This window comes from Carassius auratus, unplaced genomic scaffold (assembly GCF_003368295.1).
Source record: "Carassius auratus strain Wakin unplaced genomic scaffold, ASM336829v1 scaf_tig00032537, whole genome shotgun sequence".
In the NCBI taxonomy this organism is placed as follows: Eukaryota; Metazoa; Chordata; class Actinopteri; order Cypriniformes; family Cyprinidae; genus Carassius; species Carassius auratus.
Genome location: NW_020526007.1, coordinates 15,001 through 36,117, shown reverse-complemented (window position 1 = coordinate 36,117; position 21,117 = coordinate 15,001). Strand labels below are relative to the sequence as shown.

General features: G+C 33.3%; 1 protein-coding gene across 3 annotated transcripts; it reads right to left on the bottom strand.

Moving 5' to 3' along the window:
- Positions 1–258: 258 nt before the first annotated feature.
- Positions 259–19,664, bottom strand: LOC113080902 (B-cell linker protein-like). 3 transcript variants are annotated; one of them, XM_026252950.1, is made up of 24 exons: positions 19,522–19,664; positions 19,294–19,356; positions 13,806–13,852; positions 10,951–11,016; positions 9,871–9,927; positions 9,132–9,178; positions 8,867–8,907; positions 7,548–7,677; positions 6,059–6,162; positions 5,903–5,975; positions 5,781–5,825; positions 5,675–5,700; positions 4,686–4,708; positions 4,280–4,336; positions 3,987–4,014; positions 3,285–3,330; positions 3,124–3,196; positions 3,002–3,029; positions 2,884–2,914; positions 1,912–2,002; positions 1,789–1,820; positions 1,486–1,535; positions 1,250–1,333; positions 259–597 (listed from the first exon to the last, which is right to left on the bottom strand). In XM_026252950.1, the coding sequence occupies exons 1-24, from the start codon at positions 19,588–19,590 to the stop codon at positions 394–396; spliced, it is 1,515 nt and encodes a 504-aa protein (XP_026108735.1). In that variant the 5' UTR covers positions 19,591–19,664; the 3' UTR covers positions 259–393. The 3 variants fall into 3 exon arrangements, with proteins under 3 accessions (XP_026108735.1, XP_026108736.1, XP_026108737.1); XM_026252951.1 differs by having other exon boundaries at positions 260–597; positions 4,280–4,333; XM_026252952.1 differs by lacking the exons at positions 13,806–13,852; positions 19,294–19,356; positions 19,522–19,664 and adding an exon at positions 12,105–12,302 and having other exon boundaries at positions 266–597.
- Between the last annotated feature and the right edge of the window lie 1,453 nt (positions 19,665–21,117).

Sequence of the window (21,117 nt, the reverse complement as noted above, 5' to 3'; positions counted from 1 at the left end):
GCTTCTTTATGCAGACAATGCTTTTGCACTTTCAAGACCTGTTTTTATTAGTTTTTTTGCAAAGTGAGTTCTGGTCGAGGAATATTTTGCACAAAAGTTTATATCTCACTATTCAGGCTTTTTATGACTATTGAAAAAAAAACTGAATTGTGAGATATAAAGATGCGATAACCTTTTTTACTTTTTTTTTCAGTTTTCAGAATTGCAAGATGTAAAACTCAGTATTCAGAGAAAAAAATTACGAGATTACGATACTTTTTTATTTTTATTCCGTGCATGGTGGAAACAAGCTTCCATAAGACACCACAAAGACTTAACTCACACTTTTCCGCATGTTATGAGAGCATTAGTTAAATAACATTGAGTTGAGAATGAGCAAATAATGAAAACATTTTAATTTTCAAAAGCAAAGTATTCAAACACTTCCGTGTCTGTTTTTACCTCCTCTCCTTGTTTCTCTTTCCCTAAAGAATACTGTTTGGTGGAAGCGATGTAGCGGACAGGGATGTTGTAAACGCGACTGTTGTAAAACACCACCAGGGTGTACGGCTGCTGTGCGTCCACACCAGAGCTCTTCCTGAGCAGAAAAGAGCCGTCCTGAAATCAAATCAGACACAGACACATAAGATCTCAAGCAGGTTAGACTGGTATTTACTGTACATTTATGCATTTGGCATGCATTTATCCTCATACAGCATAAATTACTCTTAATCAGCTCATGCATTCATCCTGGAAATCGAACCCATGAACTTGGTGTTGCAAGCACCACTACAGGAACGATACTCTGATGATGTTGTAAAGCTTAGATCAGGAGCCATTTTTGACCCAAGACCCTGTTTTAATTTCTATTTTAGGTTAATGCATTATAAACAAAAATGTTATTGCATTTATTTAAATTGAATGTTAAATGTTCATGTTGATCATGTTCTATTCTGTAATGTTAATATGAGTCATGCACTGTCGGAATAAAGAGGTTGCATTTTATATGTGCAACAGCCTGCCTTTTTTACTGGCAGTCCTTTATGAAATATAGTATTTGTAGATTTTTATGGTGAGTAAACATATTTTAACCATTTTTTTTTTTTTACGGAAATTGGACTGCTTTTTAAACTGATTTTTCCTCCTGTGTGAAATATTGAATGATTTACATTTGATAGAAATATTTGCATTGAAACAATTTGCCTGAATGCACTGTAAGTTGCTTTGGATAAATGCATCAATGTAGATGTTTAGTGCAGGTTTGACGTGCCTTGGCTGAGCGTATGAGAGCGTCCTCTGCTGTCTTGCGGTCACAGCTGCTGGCATACCAAACCTTTTTATACACACCAGCTTCCTGTGTGAGAGAACAGGACAGTTAGACTGACAGACGCTGTAAGTGCATGCTGGGATGTCCTTGATTATAGTAGTTATGATGCGAACTCAGACACACAAACATGCATTTTTCATTTTCATCACATTTGAAGGGAAGTCTGTCAATGCAATCACCTCTTCAGCATCTCTAGCTGATCTGCTGTCCGAAGCCAACATCCCTTTGCCTGTAGAAACAAAATATACTAATCAACAGCTAGAAAAGAAATGCATGCAAGTCTTCGGCCTTGTGGACAGAAAAATGTCAACTTTTATTCATATAGCACTTTATATAATACATATAGTGTTGAAGCAGCTTTACAGTGTTAAACAGGAAACACGTGTGCTGATAAAGCAAGAGGACAATAGACAACACTCAGTTCAGTTCTCTTCCAGCAGTGTTGCCAGAAATCATGTCCACTGAAAAAGCATGCATCTTACTCTGGGAGGGAAGCTGCCGAGGCAGAGGCATCCTGTAACAGAAAAGGAAACTGTAGTTTAACTTTCTGCTCATAAAAGCATGATAGTTCATGCCTACAGGAGATGATGAAAACTGTTGTTTACTTGGCTCGATGGAACCCTGTTGCTGAAGGGCTCGGTATGGTGTCCGCTGGGCTTCGTGGTATAGTCCCTGGTGTTGTTTTAATTAATGTGGCTGTAAAAAAGATTATGCAATTGTTAATAAGCAACTTTAAAATTTGCTTTCAAGGTCATAGTTCAAATTCCCTCTTTATAAATGTGCAGGAAACTCTCATGTCGGTAGCATCTGTAAGTCATTGGCTATATTCAGAATACTTTACTACTATACTAGTACTGCTTGAGCATTATGCTAATTATCTGTATGCGAGTATGCATGTATGGATCTGTTAAACTGTGCATTATAAAACAGCTTTATTTGTGGAAACATGCTTGGTGTCTTTAAGCATGCATGCATGAATCTGTTAAATTGTGCATTAAAAACTGAACTTAATTTGTGGAATATTGCATCAGTTTAACAAAATGCAGTGAAGATTTTATTTGTGCCGTATATGCATGCACATGATTGGATGAGCCAAACTGTGCATAATAAAACCGCTTCATTAATGGAATACTGTATTAGAAATGTGTGGTATTCTCATTTTCTCTATGCATTCATGCATGGGTCTGCCAGCTTGTGGGTTATAAAACAGAGCTTATAGTTTAGGAAAGCATCACGCATCAGTTTGACCAAATGCAGTGTAGATTAATTCTTGCAGCATGTTCATTTTCTTCATGCATGCATTGATCTGCCAATATTGTGCATTATAAAACAGAGAAGAAACGTACAGAATGATATTTTTTTCTGTGCATGCATGCACCTGCCAAATTCCAATTATATGGTAAAACAGAGCTCTTGAGGAAAATTGCATCAGGTTTAATTCATGCAGCATGCTAGTTTTTTTTTTTTTTCATGCATGAATGGATCTGCCCAAATTGCACATTATAAACAAAGACATTTTTTAAAATTAACATTTCTCATAGCATATGCATTCTGTTTTGCATCACGTTGATAGTTACCTTCACTCTCCCTGGGAGCAATGTTTGGTTTCTGCAAAAAAATTGAAAGGTGTTTGTCACAGAATGTTTTGATTTACCCTTAAATAATAGAGATTAGATAGGATAAGCGAGTCCATACCGGTGTCAAAGGAGGATTAGGTTTCTTCCTAAAAGATCAGCCGTGATGAACCGTTAGATAGTGAGCCTGATATTATGGCAGATTTGATTTATTATTGTTCAGGGTTTGAAGGAGTCACTTACAGGTCTCTAGGTAGCGGTGTAGGTATTGATGGTCTGCAGGCCTCTGTGGTCTCCTCTGGCCCTTCATTAACACCTAATGAGAATCAGACACATGTGGTTGCTGTCTGTGATTGTTTTTGATGCATTCATTCGCTCCGGTCTGGTTTGTGACTGATACTCACTGTCTTCTGCGTCACACATCTCATACTCGTCCTCGGACTGTGGTTCCTGCTCAAAACACATGCAGACCGTCATCATAATCTCCATTCAAAGCATGTATTTCCACGGTTATATATCTACATATAGGTCACTCATTTACATAATAGCAAAATGGTATTTTTATGAATCATGTTCGTTTTCATTAATTTCTTAAAACAAACACACACTTTAGTAGATAGATAATCAATAGTTAGATTTTGCATCATCTAAGTTAGTTAGTGCTATTTAAAAATAATATTCATATTTACAGTCCATTAATATTAACAGATATAATTGTTGATTTTAAGCACGTTTTAGTAAAAGTTGAGATTAATATTATCTCAAATTAATAAATGCTGTAAAACCATTGTTGATTTTTAATTTTCAACAAATGTCTGCATTATAAAATTTTACTTTTTTCATATGAAGCATTTCATTTGTCTTATATATATATATATATATATATATATATATATATATATATATATATATATATATATATAAAATAGAAAAATAGAAAAATAATTTATTATTTAAAATTAAAAATGAATTAAAATATATTATTATCTATGTTCTTATTTTTTAAAATTTTATATATATATATATATATATATATATATATATATATATATATATATATATATATATATATATATATATAGAATAAAAAAATATTTAATACTCACTGGATTTTTTGGGCTTTTGATGTTCACTCTGTGTGAATAGATATAACATGGAAACACTTAAATTGCTTGTTTGTTCATGCATTTAACTCTTTCCTGTAAAACTTGTTTTGTAGTGTTTTTGAAAAATGGCAGTGTCATCATCTCATGAAAGAAGTATGTATTTATGCATTTGATAGAAGCTAGTATTTTGAGATGGTTATAATGGTGTTTATAAGTGCTGCTGAGTAACTGAACAGAGGTGAATCCAGTGCATTATAATCTAGTGGTGTGTAATGGTCTTGATGGTGTAATACCGTGGACTGGCTGTAGGTGGCGCCTGTGTGCTGGGTTGCAGACTGGAGTTACTCCTGCTGATCAGAAAACATCAGTTATTGACAGAGAACAGAGAAGCATGTGATGTGTGACTCAGTAACAAAGGACACGAGGAAGTCGAGGACTGAATCATCAAGGGCTGCTTTTGGAAAAAAATATGAACACTATTACTGTAAGACTGAGCAGTTGTAGTGTAGATTTTCATGTATGGATATTCACGTCTCATATTCATGTACTATGTAATTGCTGACTTAAACTGGTCAAACTGACATGCTTTTATCCATATTGAATATTATTAGTGCTGTAATGAAAACTGAGTTCAGTTTAATTAATTAATGTAATAAAAAATATTAAAGAGAAAGAAGGGTTAATTTTTAAGAGTTTTACCTGGTCTTAGACGGAGAGTTCTCCTATAATTAAACACAAAGCATTTTGTCAGAGCAGTTATAAAGCAAGTTAATTGTCCATAAATAAATATTGTATTTAATGCATGATGTTATTTGTTGGACTACCTGTTCAGGTCATATTTCATGCCAAAATTATAAAAACATAATAATATATAAAATAAAATAAAATGTAGAAAATGTTAAATAAATGTAAAAACTATATATATATATATATATATATATATATATATATATATATATATATATATATATATATATATATATATATATATATATATATATAATTATTATTATTATTATTATTATTATTAAATATTTTTATAAATATATAAAAAATATTATTGTAAATATAAAAAATATGATATTATGTATGATGTTGTACTACCTGTTCAGGTCATATTTTATGACAAAATTATAAAAGAAAATAATAATAATAAATATATATATATATATATATATATATATATATATATATATATATATATATATATATATAATATAAAATTGTAAAAATGTAAAATAAATGTAAAAACTATAAATAAATATATATTTAAAAATGTTATTATTAAATATTATTATAAATCTAAAAAATTAAATATTATATTATGTATGATGTTGTAATACCTGTTCAGGTCATATTTTATGCCAAAATAAAAAATAAATAAAAAATAATAATAGAAAAAATGATATAAAATAAAAATGTAAAAATGTTACTATTAAATATTATTATAAATATAAAAAAAAAAATATTATTGTAAATATAAAAAATATTATTTTATGTCTGATGTTGTACTACTTGTAATCTATGGCGATTTTAACTTCAATAATAATAATACAATCATGATTTTTATTACTGTATAACAAAAATCTGAGATGACTTTTCTTGCCAAATAAAATCCTTTATTTTTTTATTTTTGATCCGAATATCACATCAGTGACCTTGACAAAGCTCTTTTGATTTCATCTCACCTTCATATCAGGAATCTCGTAGAAATCTAAAAAAATAAAAAATAAAATAATAATTTAAAGTGTAATACACAAATATTTGATCAGTGAAATCTAATCAATCTCTCACCAGGACTTTTTCCAGATGGTTTGGCTCCTCTGTTGACCAGCGGCTCTATTAACACACATTACACATCATTAGGGCTTGATTTACACCGGAGTAATTCAGCGTGCATTCCTCGCTCTTCTTACTTGATGCTGTTTTCTCAGTGGGGTCGATGTAATTATCATCCACTGTCTGGTCCTCCGGCTCGATGTAATCGTCCTGAACGGAGGAGAGAGCTTCAGCGTCAGGACTTTATTGAGCACTAAATGAAAGTCTGTGTTATCAATACAAGCCGTTATTACATCATCTTCCTCCGGCAGGCTGCGGTGGGTCAGTCGAGGGGGTTTGTGTCTCTGTTGCACATGGAAAGGATGGTTTGGTTTCGCCGGTCGACCACGACAGCTGTCTGCAAGACACAGGGAGTCCGGGTTTACACGCTGCTTTTGGTGAACTGGACCTTTTAGTTTTACATCATCACTTACTCTACTGTAATTCTGTTCACTGGGTTGGGACTGGGTTTTAAAGTCAACATGCTTCTCGCATCTCGTTTCTTTGATTGAGATTGATCGAGATTGACATTAGAAGGCGAGTTTGAGAAAGAAATTCACAGTTGTGTTGCAGGAGCTGTCTGAATGCAGAACTCCAGTGTTTTTCTCCCATCATCCGTCTAATGATTTTCTCAAACACAAAGTTCATGTGGTAATTCAGTTGCATAGAAATCCACATCCGTGACTTTACAAGAAGGGATCAGTGCAAAAGTCATTTGGTTTATCTTTTTTATTTACTACCACGCGCATTTTAAACTAATTCAATTAGAGTGTTTACTTGTTATAGAGATACTTTCATAAATTACACAAATTTAGTTACATATTTTTTTACAAATTTTAATTTTCATCTTCATTTTTTTCTGCTTTATTTTATTTTAAATAAATATAGTAAATTTTTTTTTTTTTTTACCTTTTTTTTGCCTTATTTTCTGTTTTTTTTTTTTTTTTTTTTTTTTTTTTTTTAACCATTACCATCCACATTTTTTATATGGATACTTTTTTTTTTTTTTACAGAAATGCTGGAAAATGTTTGCATATGTAATATTTAATTGCCATTCCACTACAGAAAGTGGGAGCATTAATGAAGAAAAAGAGAAAACTAATTCACAAAAAAAAAAAAAATAATAATAATAAAAAACAAAAAAAACAAACAAACACACACACACACAAAAAAAATATATATATATATAATTTTTTTTAATGAAAATGGGATATTAGGCAATATTTGTAAATAATTTGTAAAATATTTATTATATGCATTTATTTAAATCAGGGCTTGCACAACTAATCATTTTACTTTAGCTAATTTCCATATTAAAACAAAAACAAAACATCCATCCATTTGAGAGATAAAATGCAAGACAGAAAAACTGTTTTTAAAACTGTAGCACGTCAGTTTCCCCATTTTTTAATTAATAAAATGTCTTAACTAAGTATGCACATTTATTGCATACCATAATGAATAGCTCATTTCAAATATTACGTACTTTTTTACTTTTTCTCCTTTAACAGCTCTCACTGGCCACATGACATACATTTTTCCAGCATTTCAATAATATTTAAATTCTTAAATATTTGAATGTCCAGATTTAAAGTGCGTGTGCATCACTGTGAAGCACAACAGTTAGCGTACGGTGCCTGGCTGGGGTCAAAAAGGACATTTAATATTATTCCAGATGCCTCGTTAAGAAACAGTCCCACCTGACTCCTGACCGTCAGATGATTGGAGGTGGAGCTGACTCACCCACATACTCTCCTCTGGTGTTGGTGATGGACGGGCTGACCGTAAAGCCCTTCATGTGTCCGTCCAGCCTCGGCGGGGGCTCGTAGCTATCATCGTGTTCCCCCTGGGGGTCCTCGTACGTGTCACTGTCCTGTTACAGTTAAAGATGGACATGTGATCAGTGTATCTCCTTATATATCTCTTTATATTTCATGCTTTTACATCAGTTCAACTGGAAAACCTGCAAAATTTTTACTCTTTTTTACTCATCTCAAACATGTTTGACGTGTCAGCAGTCATTATTGTTTCAAATAAATGTATAACTTAAGATTTGATTTAATTAGATGTAAATCTGACTGTTATTTTAGTATCATTGAGATTATAGGTTTTATTACTATTTTTATGTGCATTTGTATTTTAATTTTATTTTCTGTTTTCATAAAAAATGGGTTATTTATTTATTTATTTAGCCTTTACATTTTAAAATTTTAGTTTTTAATTATTTTAGTATGACTTTTTATATATGTCTATTTTATTTAACTTTTTTCTTACTTTTATTTCAGTTTTGGTTATTTTAGTACATCAAGTAAACCTTAATGAAAGTGAGAAATATTTCCTTGGCAACTAGTTAGTTTTTATTCATATTTTAGTTTGTTTTTATTTTTATATTTTTTGTTTTTATATTTTTTTTATTTTCCTTTTTCATTTTAATTTTTACGTATAATATATATATATATATATATATATATATATATATATATATATATATATATATATATATATATATATATATAATAGGTAAAAAACAAAAATGAAAATGGAAAATAACAAAAAATAAATAATTAAAAAAAAAGAATATATAATTTAATATAATTTATATATATATATATATATATATATATATATATATATTGTTAATTTTTTTCAGTTGCATTTTTATTTTTATATGTATTTTTTTTACATTTATTTATTTATTTTCATTTCATTTTACATTTACATTTTTAAGTAATTTAGTTTTACCTTTTGTTAGTTTCCATTCTTATTTGTACATTTTATATTTGCTTAAAAGTCATTTCTGAGTGAAAATCTACACCAAATTTTGTTTTTATTATAACATTTTATTAAAATGTCATATTACTAATTAAACCTTTCAGACATTTTCAGTTCGCGTAAAATGTGTTTTTAATAAATATTTGAGCTAGAATATTGAATTGCATGCACATGGGCTACAGTTATTGCATTGTGCATTGAATTATTACAGATTTTACATCCATTCAGCGTTATATTTGCGAAAGTTCTCCTGTAAGTGAGCTGCGAATATCTTTTACTGATGCACTTACAAAATCAGAGTCAGAGTCCTTCTCAGAATCTGGAGCTTCACCTGAAAAGTGACACAACTTGAGGTCAGAAGCTAAAAATGCAACATTTGTCCTAACTTAGATTCAATCCTGTTTTGATGGTCCAGATATGTCGTGATAATTCCCAGACTGCACTGAGTTACATCAGATAAAGCCGTTTTTTTAGGATTCGGATCAGGTAAAAGTAGCCTACTTGCACATTTTTTCAACGGCACATTCACTTTCTAGTTCAGAGACTTGAACTTGCCTTGATAGTCTCGCACTGGTACTTTCGGAGGTCTTTTCTTCTTTATTCTGAAACAAAATCAAAAGCAACTCAAAATACAGGAAGTTCATTGCTGTGTGTTAATGCTGGGTTTCATGTGTCAGCAACAGTTAAAGCACATAATTACATGTAATCATAACGAATGAAAGCAAAGACACACAATGGCAGGACACAGAATAATGAGACGGTTGTTAAAGCTCTCGCAGACGTTACGGTGGGCGTCTGGTGCTATTTCTACACATAGTGAAGACACATTTATTTATATAACGCTTGTGTCAAAGCAGCTGAGCAGTGTTAAACAGAAAAATACCTGCTGATTATGCAAGAAGACAATACAATGTTAAAGTCAGTTCATGCTTATATAGATAGAGAAGATCAAAGCAGACGCTTTAAAGGACATCATGAGCTTTGATGCCATTTTAAAGCAAGATAACTTGCTTAAAAAAAAAAAAAAAAAAAAAAAAAAAATTAAATCATTAAATAAATAAAATGCTAAAAATTTAATGAATAATAATTAAAAAAAATAATTAATTAACATTAAAATTAATTAAATAATTAAAATAAACCATTAATTAATTTAAATTCACTAGATATTTTTTTTATCATTATTATTATTATTATTATTTTTATTTTTTTGTGCAGGTAAATGGAAAAAGACACACATGCTTGGTTTTAAGGTTGAAGCCTCAATCAAACAGGATTCACAACATAGAAATCATACCGGTCCAATGTATTTCTCCCGGTTTTGAGAATATTAGCTGTTTGTTCTGTCTGAAACCTTAGGAATGAATAGATTAAAATGCAAAATATTTCAGTTATGCGTATGGATGACTAACACAGCCATGCTGAATTAAATCTAATATGTATAGAGATCTCATATATATATATTTTGAGGTACTGATTCCAAAAATAGTGTCTGTTCTGCTGCAGTGCGTCACACTTTCTCACAAAATGTGTGCATTTTGTTGCATTTCTGCTTTTGACAACAACTGTACAGTAATGTGAAGAAGCCTTGCATGCTCCCATAATCAGCTGGAAACACCACAAACACATGATTCCTGTCTGAATCGGAGACAGATTGCAACTATTTGATCCACTCTCAGGGCTTTTTCACACATGCATGACATTATGTGATCCCTATCCTTATCGCTTTCCCCTTTTCCACTCCTCTGAAGACTGTTAAATTATTCATTTGGAATACTTCCGACATAACTTTCAGCTCTTGCATTAATTTGCTAAAGTGTTTCACATTTCCTAAAGAAAGCACGAGTGGTGTAAAACTCATCAGGTGTATTTTTCTGCCTGTTTTATTGCTGGAACTTGTAAATCTAGTGTTTTAGGTAAAGTACCAGCACATCTTTCGTGTGATGGTGTGGAACAAAAATGCAATGAAGTGCACTGGCGTTTCATACTGAGGGTTTGGAAAAACCCCCGAGCCGTAAGCAAGAACAATAGTATCAGTGATACTTGGAAAACACCACTAATTATTACATTTATAAACATAAATGTGCTAAAACTGCTTTTGGGATCTCATGTTGCAATAAAGAACTCATGCATGTTTTTGCACAGCAGGTGTTCCTTCATTAATAACGATTGCTTCTTTTGCTGTAAGTTTGATATTGTTTCTGTCATGCATGCCACACCTTATGAGTGTTTTGGGACTATGGCTCGGTGTGAATAGAGGAAGTGAGAGGAAATGTGTTTGAGGACGGTCACCAGATGTTTCCTCGCGTTTTAAACTCGATAGATAACTGTCTTCTCCTGTTTTAATTCACCAAGAAGTATGTCGAATGTTACACACCTTTTTAGTCTGTTGAAAAGGCTGTCGTCATTCTTTTTTATGTCTTGGACGATTTTTTGGAGCTGCCTGAAACACACAAAAACAAGTTAAATAAGAACACATATAGATTCAAATTTTGAGGTCGGTAAGATTTTTTTATTTTATTTATTTTTTAATAGAAATAAGTATGTTATACTTCTAATATTACAGGACAAAATCTGAAATATTATTACAATTTTAAATAACAGTCTTCTATATGAATATCTGTTAAAATATAATTTATTTCTGTGATGCTCCGCTGTATTTTCATAATCATTCCTCCAGTCTTCAGTGTCACATGATCTTCAGAAATCATGAAAATATGATGATTTACTGCTCGAGAAACATTTCTGAATATTATTAATGATGAAAACAGTCGTGCTGCTCAATATTTCTGCGGAAACCATGATGCATTTTTTTTTCAGGATTCACAGATGAACAAAAAGTTCAAAAGAACAGCGTTTATTTGAAACAGAACTCAGTTGTTACTTTGTTACCGTCACTTTTGATACATTTAATGCATCCTTGCTGAATAAAAGTATTAATTTCTTTAAAAAAAACACACTTTTGAACTTTAATAGATAGATAATCAATAGTTAAATATTTGCATCAGTAGAAAGCAATCATTAATCTGCTTCATGGATCTGCTTCAGACGTGTTTCTAAGTTTCTGTTCAAGCGTAAAGCATGAACTGTGGCTTCTAACATCTTATCAGATATAAAGCGAGCTGTTTCAGACAGACCCCGTCTGAGCTGCTTCACATCTGTGTTTGTGGAGGACAGACGTGTAATGAATATAATTACAGTCTTCACAAAACTTCACAGCTGCGTAGAAATTCAACACAATTCACTGACCTCCGCTGGCATCAAGTATCACTGATTACATCTTTAATGCTTTACCTTTTATAAATAACGATTTCAGTGTCATTTCAAAAGCTTCCCTCTAGTTTTGAGAGATGCATCTAAAAAAACTGTTTAATTGATAAATGCACGCAGAGATTTAGTGAATGCAAGCATTTTGATTTATTGAATACACAGACAATCTTTAACTTGCAGTAGTCCGACTGAAACTGAGAGCTGAGGACTTCCTTGTGCAAAGATAACAGTCAAAGTAAATAGTTTAAAAGTTTGCCTTACCTAAGTTTATCTGAAGCAGGAGCTGTGATTCTGTTGAAATGCTCCATGCTGTGTCTCTGTAGCGACTGCGGTTAGTTAGTCGCATGAACCGGTAGTTAAGTGTCTGCTAGTAGTCGAATGGCTCATAATGAGTGTGTTGGACATCGGTGGTTAAGCAGCACATGTTACAGCTGAGGGCGACGTTTTTTTTTGTTTCCACAGAAGTGGTTGGTAAGGAGGATTATGAAACTGCTGTTGAATCTCATGTTACCTCTATATTTAGAGCCACTTTGAACTGATTCACTTTAATGAAATGATGCTATTTCTCGCGTCTCTGCGCTCTCAGTTCTCCGTCTGTGCTTTTTGTATCATTTTATGCGTCTAATTATAATTATGAATGTCTTCTCTTAATGAACTTTATTATTGTTCTCTTCTGTTTCTTCCAGCAGTCTCCTGATGCATGAGAGCTTGCACTATGAATGGTTTTTAATGCATTTGTATTCATAATTGATAAAGTGAGAACATGTCATTTAGTCCAAGGATATGAAACACACTGCTTGAGATTTCTAAAAATGTTTTGAGGGGATAGTGAAAGTATGTTTTATTTTTGGTTGCGTTTGTAACTGATGAGGAACAGTGACGTTTTGCTCAGTTGCTCTTGTATGAATTTCATAATATATATATATATATATATATATATATATATATATATATATATATATATATATATATATATATATATATATATATATATATATATATATATATATATATATATATGTTTCTATGCAAAAAATAAAATAAAAAATAAAATGCCTAAACCTTATTAGAATATTTAGAAGTGAAAAAATTCTAAAAAAAAAATGTCATACTTTATTTTGTCAAAAAATAATTTAAAATAAAAAATTAAAATTGCATGTTTTTTTTTTTTTTGGAAAAATAAAAAAATGTATAGAGAGAGCAAATATAATGTTGGATCAACAATTGCAAAAAAAAAAAAAAAGAAAAAAAAACTTAAAGTGAAAATTAATTATTAAAATTAATAATTGTACTTTACTGATGTATTTGTAAATATTCTCTTGTACAAAATTAAATTAGTTAAACTTTCTATATTTTAATGTATATTTAGTTATTTAGTTACATGCTGATAGATTACAAACCAAATAAAATAGCAATTTAATGTTAAATATAGATTTTTATATATATATATTCTCACCAATATACTGTATATATTTGTATCTTTACAAAAAAAATTAAAAATGCATTTCCTAAAATTCTCAAAGCACTTAATATTACTTGCATAAACCAAGTGAAGAAACATGCTTTAATGTTCTTTACTGATGTCTTTGTACATATTCTGCCTAAAAATATATACTTTTTGAAAATATTTTAAACCAAAAAAAAAAAAAAAAAAAAAAAAAAAAAAAAATATTTTAAACCTGGAATAACTCGGCCATGAAATATAAAGAATGTTCATTGAGAATTTTTTTTTGTGATAAACAAGTTTACAACATTTGCCTCATATGTGGAATCCAGGTTATGTTAATATCTAGAATTGACAACATTGATAGATCTAAAACTAGTGCAGCTTCCTCATCGCTGCCACAGACAGTCACTGACCTCAATCAATGAGGAACACATGAGAGAAATACAGGGGATTCACTTCATGTGTTTCTAACAACAAGTTTAGAGTAGAAATAGAAACAGAAATGGATTCCTTACGGCCGATGGATGAAGCTGAATTTGTTGAGGTCTCCGTCCGAGAGCATCTGCAAGAGAAGCAACAGGGTTAAATTTTCTGAGGTTAAATATAGTCAAATAATAAATTCAGATGCCTGATTTATTTTGGCATTTTTATGAATATACTTTGCCAGTAAAACCTCAACATTTTATACACCGGATCATAGAAGAATATCATATCATTTCACATAAATAATGTCATTTTTTAATGCAACAAAAGTTGCAAAGTAAAGTCAAATGGTGAAATTACATGAACAAATTAAAATATGCTCTTTTTATGTTTTATTTCAGGGTCATAGGATGAACTGTTCTGGATTTATTAGGGATGTAGAATTTATTTTGAACACTAGTATGCTCTTCAGTAACCACACTGACTAATTAGTTTGTTATTTAAAAGTTACGTCCCTTACTAAGCTAGCTTTTATACACAGCCCTGTTAAAATAGTTTGCTGATGGTTTTTGTGCACATTATAACTGACTCACCGACTCACTGAATCAATACAATCTGAAAGAGTTCACATGAAGCAGCTGTCAAATGATATAATCAGAAAACTCATTTCCAACACTAGGTGGCGCCCTTAGCCAGCATTAAATTCACCTGACGTCATCTGCTCTGTGTGCACTCGAAGTGTGCTGGGGAAGTCTGTTCATTTGTGTGCTTTGATAACGAACAGACCTTGATGACTGTTAATACCTGATCCACAGAGCATCAGGAAGAAAAAACAGTCCTGAATGAATTCCTCTGAGACCCACAGAACAGATCATGGCTGTAAGTTTCTGCTCCGATGCTTGCTGAATAATAAACAGGCCACTGTGTTTGACCTGTTTATGTTTTGTGTTGAAACTCTAGGGCCTCCTTTCATTTGGCTCTTTTTAGCAGTTCAGGAAGATTCCTGAAGATGCAACTTGATTTTGAATTCAGTTTTTATATCTGAAGGAAATGAGTCGTGTTTGGCTGAGCAGAAGTCTCTGTCCTGGTGGAAACGTGTGTGGCACTGCAGCACTGCTTTTAGCGCGTCGCTATGTGGTTGCTAGGGTTTTGTGGGGTGTTTTTGGAATGATGCTTTGTGGTTGCTAGGGTGTTGTCTTGGGTTGTTTTTTAGAATGTTGCTTTATGGTTGCTAGGGTGTTGTGGGGTGTTTTCAGACTGTTACTAGGGTGTTGTCTTGGGATGTTTTTAGAACGTTGCTTTGTGGTTACTAAGGTGTTGTGGGGTGTTTTCAGACCGTTGCTAGAGTGCTGTGTTGGGGTGTTTTTAGAACGTTGCTTTGTGGTTGCTAGGGTGTTTTCAGACTGTTGCTAGGGTGTTGTCTTGGGATGTTTTTTAGAATGTTGCTTTATGGTTGCTAGGGTGTTGTGGGGTGTTTTTAGAACATTGCTTTGTGGTTGCTAGGGTGTTTTCAGACTTTTGCTAGGGTGTTGTCTTGGAATGTTTTTAGAATGTTGCTTTATGGTTGCTAGGGTGTTGTGGGGTGTTTTTAGAACATTGCTTTGTGGTTGCTAGGGTGTTTTCAGACTTTTGCTAGGGTGTTGTCTTGGAATGTTTTTAGAATGTTGCTTTATTGTTGCTAGGGTGTTGTTGGGTGCTTTCAGACTGTTACTAGGGTGTTGTCTTGGGATGTTTTTAGAACGTTGCTTTGTGGTTACTAAGGTGTTGTTGGGTGTTTTCAAACCGTTGCTAGAGTGCTGTGTTGGGGTGTTTTTAGAACGTTGCTTTGTGGTTGCTAGGGTGTTTTCAGACTGTTGCTAGGGTGTTGTCTTGGAATGTTTTTAGAATGTTGCTTTATGGTTGCTAGGGTGTTGTGGGGTGTTTTTAGAACATTGCTTTGTGGTTGCTAGGGTGTTTTCAGACTGTTGCTAGGGTGTTGTCTTGGAATGTTTTTAGAATGTTGCTTTATGGTTGTTAGGGTGTTGTGGGGTGTTTTTAGAACATTGCTTTGTGGTTGCTAGGGTGTTTTCAGACTGTTGCTAGGGTGTTGTCTTGGAATGTTTTTAGAATGTTGCTTTATGGTTGCTAGGGTGTTGTGGGGTGTTTTCAGACTGTTACTAGGGTGTTGTCTTGGGATGTTTTTAGAACGTTGCTTTGTGGTTGCTAGGGTGTTTTCAGACTGTTGCTAGGGTGTTGTCTTGGAATGTTTTTAGAATGTTGCTTTATGGTTGCTAGGGTGTTGTGGGGTGTTTTTAGAACATTGCTTTGTGGTTGCTAGGGTGTTTTCAGACTGTTGCTAGGGTGTTGTCTTGGAATGTTTTTAGAATGTTGCTTTATGGTTGCTAGGGTGTTGTGGAGTGTTTTCAGACTGTTACTAGGGTGTTGTCTTGGGGTGTTTTTAGAATGCTGCTTTGTGGTTGCTAGGGTGCTGTGTGGTATTTTCAGACTGTTGCTAGGGTGCTGTGGGGGTGTTTTTGGAATGTTGCTATGGTGCTGTGACGTGTTTTCAGACTGTTGGTAGGGTGATGTGAGGTGTTTTTTAGACTGTTGCTGGGGTGCTGTGGGGGTGTTTTTAGAATGTTGCTAGGGTGCAGTGTTGGGCTGTTTTTAGAATGTTGCTTTGTGGTTGCTAGGGTGCTGTGAGGTGTTTTCAGACTGTTGCTAGGGTGCTGTGGGGGTGTTTTAAGAATGTTGCTAGGGTGCTGTGATGTGTTTTCAGACTGTTGCTAGGGTGCTGTGATGTGTTTTCAGACTTTTGCTAGGGTGCTGTGATGTGTTTTCAGACTGTTGCTAGGGTGCTGTGATTGTGTTTTCAGACTGTTGCTAGGGTGCTGTGATGTGTTTTCAGACTGTTGCTATGGTGCTGTGGGGGTGTTTTAAGAAAGTTGCTAGGGTGCTGTGATGTGTTTTCAGACTGTTGCTAGGGTGCTGTGATGTGTTTTCAGACTGTTGCTAGGGTGCTGTGATGTGTTTTCAGACTGTTGCTAGGGTGTTGTTACGTGTTTTTAGAACACTGCTGTGCAGTTGTTGGGGTGACCAAAACACACAACAAAATTAATAAAACTTAAACTAAAATTTAAGTGAAAATGAAAGATACAAAAATAAAATGCAATTCATATTTATCTCAAAACCACAATAACAAAACCCTTACCATCTGAATTTAGCAAGGCACCTTTCATAAGAGTCTGAGCAGAAACGGGTCTAATAGAGACAAATACAAGAGGTTGAGTTCTCTGAATCCCTGCAACTCTCTGAAGAGACAAAGACAAGAAAATCACCTAGCGCTGCCGAAAAATCAAGCTTAGCCTTTTGACACAGAATAAAATATCGAATATTTCGCCCGGGCGCCTCCATGGATGCTACTTGCTAAAGTGAATTATTTATGTGGAGTTTCTTCAGGAGTCAGAGAGAGACACTTCAGCAGCGGCCTGGAACCGCAGCTGCATTTTAAAAAGCTTAGCAGAGTCCTGTATCCACTCGCCCCTCGCTTTCACAACTTTCCAAAACTGTCTGAAAAGCAGTCAAAGACATCTGAGGAATTATATATCAAGAACACGAGATCGTCGAGTTTGACCCAGCACTCGGTCTGACACACGAGACGTCACAGTTACTTCTGTTCTGAAAGAGGAAGACACGAGCAAATGTGCTCCAGGACTCTTGTGTTGACGATTCATCTTTCACACTGATCTGAGAACAGGTCGGCGTTTGTGAAGCAGCTTGAAAATAGCTTTCAAAGCTGCAAGCCACTCATGACCGAGGACGCAAGATGTGAAGCTTTCTTTCTTCCCTGTGCTTTTCCTATTGAAATCACACAGTTGTGATTTATAAAAACAGTCATCTAATGTTTAGACCTCTGCTTCTTGTTGGAATAGTTATTTTATCCCCAGCACAGGACTGAAAGTAATCATGTTCTGTGTTTACAAATGGCTCATCAGGCTCTCAGCACACACTCACTGCGTGTCAGAGGAAACGTTCCTGTGATCTACAGACTCTTTCACCAGATGGTTAATGCATAAACACCATATGAATATGCAAAGATGTCTAATATATGCCCTTAACACCCATTCAGGAGGACAGTGGGAGTGATGTAGAGGAGTAATAGAGAAAAACAAATCTGAAACATACGGCACACTCTCTTTGACTTCACTGAACTTTAGCACAAGACGGATGGATCTCGTACAAATAAACACTATTAGGCTGCAAATAGGAAGACAAGGCTATTTTTTTCGAAGTAAATGAAAGTGCTGGTCGCTTGATCAATCGGGAAGGAAGTAGGGATATTTTTTTAATCTGAAAGTTGGAGTTTTCAGAAGTTTCAGAAGTTTTTTTTTTTTTTTTTGCAATGCCATGTCAACTCGCTGAGTCAACAAAACCAAAATGAGGAACAATCTATTTAAAAATCAATGATAAAAAAGCTTTTAAAAACTGTCTTTATTTTAGTTTTTTTTTTTTTTATAAAAAAAAAAAATGAAAATGAAATGTTTTGTGTTTTACCATGGAGCAATAAAAATAAAAAATGAAAATGAAATGAAAATATTTGTGGTATAATTTAATTTAAGTTTATATTTTAAATGAGTAAAACAAAAATGAGAAATAATGCATTTAATTTTCAACATACTTTTAATTAGATTAATAAATTAGAAGCATCAAAATCTATTTCTGTTTTAGTTTTTGTACTTCATTATTTATTTTATTTCTGAGTCAACCAAAAAAAATTACGTATTTTATTTTCAGCACACTTTTAACAAGATTTTAAAGAATCTGACGTTTTTAATTTTACTTTTTTTATATTTAATTTAATTTTATAATATATTATTAATTAATTTAATTTACCAGCCGTAATCAAAAAAAAAATTTAAATAAAAAATTACACACATACTGTCTACACACAATGCAACAAAACATTGATATCCACATGTTGTAATTGATTTTCATAGCAAAATCGAGTTTGATATTCATGATTCACAAGTTTATATGGTGCACAGTCAGTAAATTTGGGTTTGGACTGATAACTTCAATTCGATCTACTTCATTTAAGTCCCACCATCCATCTATTTCATCTGGAAATGTCAAATGATTAATTTCAAATGTTGTGAAGTGTGTAATTTCCATATCAACAAACGCAATTGCAACTATAATGACTGTTTCCAAACATGTTTCCCAAACACTCCTATAGGTAATCTCAGCCGAAACCTGCTTCGCTGATTCAGATGGATGTTGAAATGTCGTGCGACAGTGTAAACTATCCCAGTTAGATCATAAAAAGTCTCTCTCAGCCTCATCAATGCAAATCCATTACAGAAACCACAGCAGCTGTGATTATATATTTAAGGAAGTAGTTTTTCTGCTCACTTCCCCATGTGAAATAATGAAACTGCTGTTTTTTTTTATTTATTACATTGATCACTGATTTGATCTAAAATCTGTGAATGGTGGACTTAATCACTCATCATGACATAAGTAAAAAGAAAACAGATTTGATTTAGCTTAATACATCATTTGCAAAGAGAAGCATCAATATTGAGCAAGAAAGGAACCTACCAGAAAGCGACAGCCGTCAATCCTGTTTCTCTGCACAGCGTCTGCACATTCTTTCATGTTGTGCTGTGAACAAACACCATTAAGTTTGAGTCATTTTGCATGGTCATGAATAACCATTATGTGCAGCAGATCAATAAAATAACAAAATAATGTTGAAAAGGCAAATAGAGTTGCTAATATCTTGTGCAAAAAGTGGTTTACAGTTAAATTGAATGTCTGGATGCATACCTGACTGAGAAAAGCGGCGACCTGAGCTGGACTCCAGCCTTCACATTGCTCTCTAGTTGGTAAACTCATCCTAGTCAGTTTTCTAGACTTCTCTTAACCAGCTCTGATGATGACTGACATTTAGCAGAGGCTTTACTGCTCTTTATTGCTGGTATGAGGCAAGTTCATGCAACATGGGAAGTTCCTCTTGACGGTAACTGACCCCTACGTGATTATTTGCTCACACTTCTCAGTCAGAAACTGTGGCAGGGAATTCATTTGTGTAGGTAATGCAAAGCCACAGTCTATTTTGACTTGCGTATGATTTTGAGACTGCTATTACACACACACAAAGTGCGAAGCAACATCTCTGTGTGGGAAAATGCAGGTTGCAGAGAAAGGTAAATGAAAGATAAACCCATTCCAAAACTCATTGGTGCTTTTAAATTCTGTTGTGCTTCACTGTTGTTTATATTATTTATCATTAGAAATTATTAGAGAAAAATGGAGAAAACAGGCCCAAAAATATAATTCATTTAACAAACACTGTGGATTATATTTTTTTCCCCTGTAATAGTAATTAATGCATTAATAATAATACATACATATTGTATTTATTTAACATTAAATACAAATTTAAAAAGAAAAGACGTTAAATCAGTGAAATACAGACACCATTTTATTTATTGTGAAACTAAATGGACTTGGCTTGATTCAAATGTTCCAAAGCTTTGTTTCAGTAAAGTTCAGTTTCTACATACACTGACTTTCACTCAGAAGCAATGAAATATGTTCAGTGAGCTCACATGTGGTTTTCTGCACTAATGCTTTTAACATCGTTTGTCATTTCCTTTTAAAATAGTTTTTGCAAAACCATCTAACAAACCATGGCATGTGATCATGAGAAGATATTTGGGTTTGCCTTATGTGCTTTATGCAATAACTATAACCTAAATATAGCAATATCACTCAGAAATTATGATACAGGTGCACCTCAATAAATTAGGATGTCGTGGAAAAGTTCATTTATTTCAGTAATTCAACTCAGATTCTGAAACTCATGTATTAAATAAATTAAATGCACACAGACTGAAGTAGTTTAAGTCTTTGTTTTTTTTTAATTGTGATGATTTTGGCTCACATTTAACAAAAACCCACCAATTCACGATCTCAACAAATTAGAATATGGTGACACGCCAATCAGCTAATCGACTCAAAACACCTGCAAAGGTTTCCTGAGCTGTTTGGTTCACTAGGCTACACAATCAAGGGGAAGACTGCTGATCTGAGAGTTGTCCAGAAGACAATCATTGACACCCTTCACAAGGAGGGTAAGCCACAAACATTCATTACCAAAGAAGCTGGCTGTTCACAGAGTGCTGTATCTAAGCATGTTAACAGAAAGTTGACTGGAAGGAAAAAGTGTGGAATAAAAAGATGCACAACCAAGCCTTATGAGGATTGTCAAGCAAAATTGATTCAAGAATCTGAGTGAACTTCACAAGGAATGGACTGAGGATGGGGTCAAGGCATCAAGATCCACCACACACAGACGTGTCAAGAGATTTACCAAACCACAGACAATGTCAGAGGAGTTTTACCTGTGCTCAGGAGAAG

Excerpts from the sequence above, each read along its gene's own strand:
- LOC113080902 (XM_026252950.1), bottom strand. The coding sequence starts at position 19,590 with ATGAGTTTACCAACTAGAGAGCAATGTGAAGGCTGGAGTCCAGCTCAG. Across the intron at positions 13,853-19,293 it reads TTGACGGCTGTCGCTTTCTG|ATGCTCTCGGACGGAGACCT; the intron begins GTAGGTTCCTTT and ends CTTCTCTTGCAG. Across the intron at positions 7,678-8,866 it reads AGGACTCTGACTCTGATTTT|GACAGTGACACGTACGAGGA; the intron begins GTAAGTGCATCA and ends TAACTGTAACAG.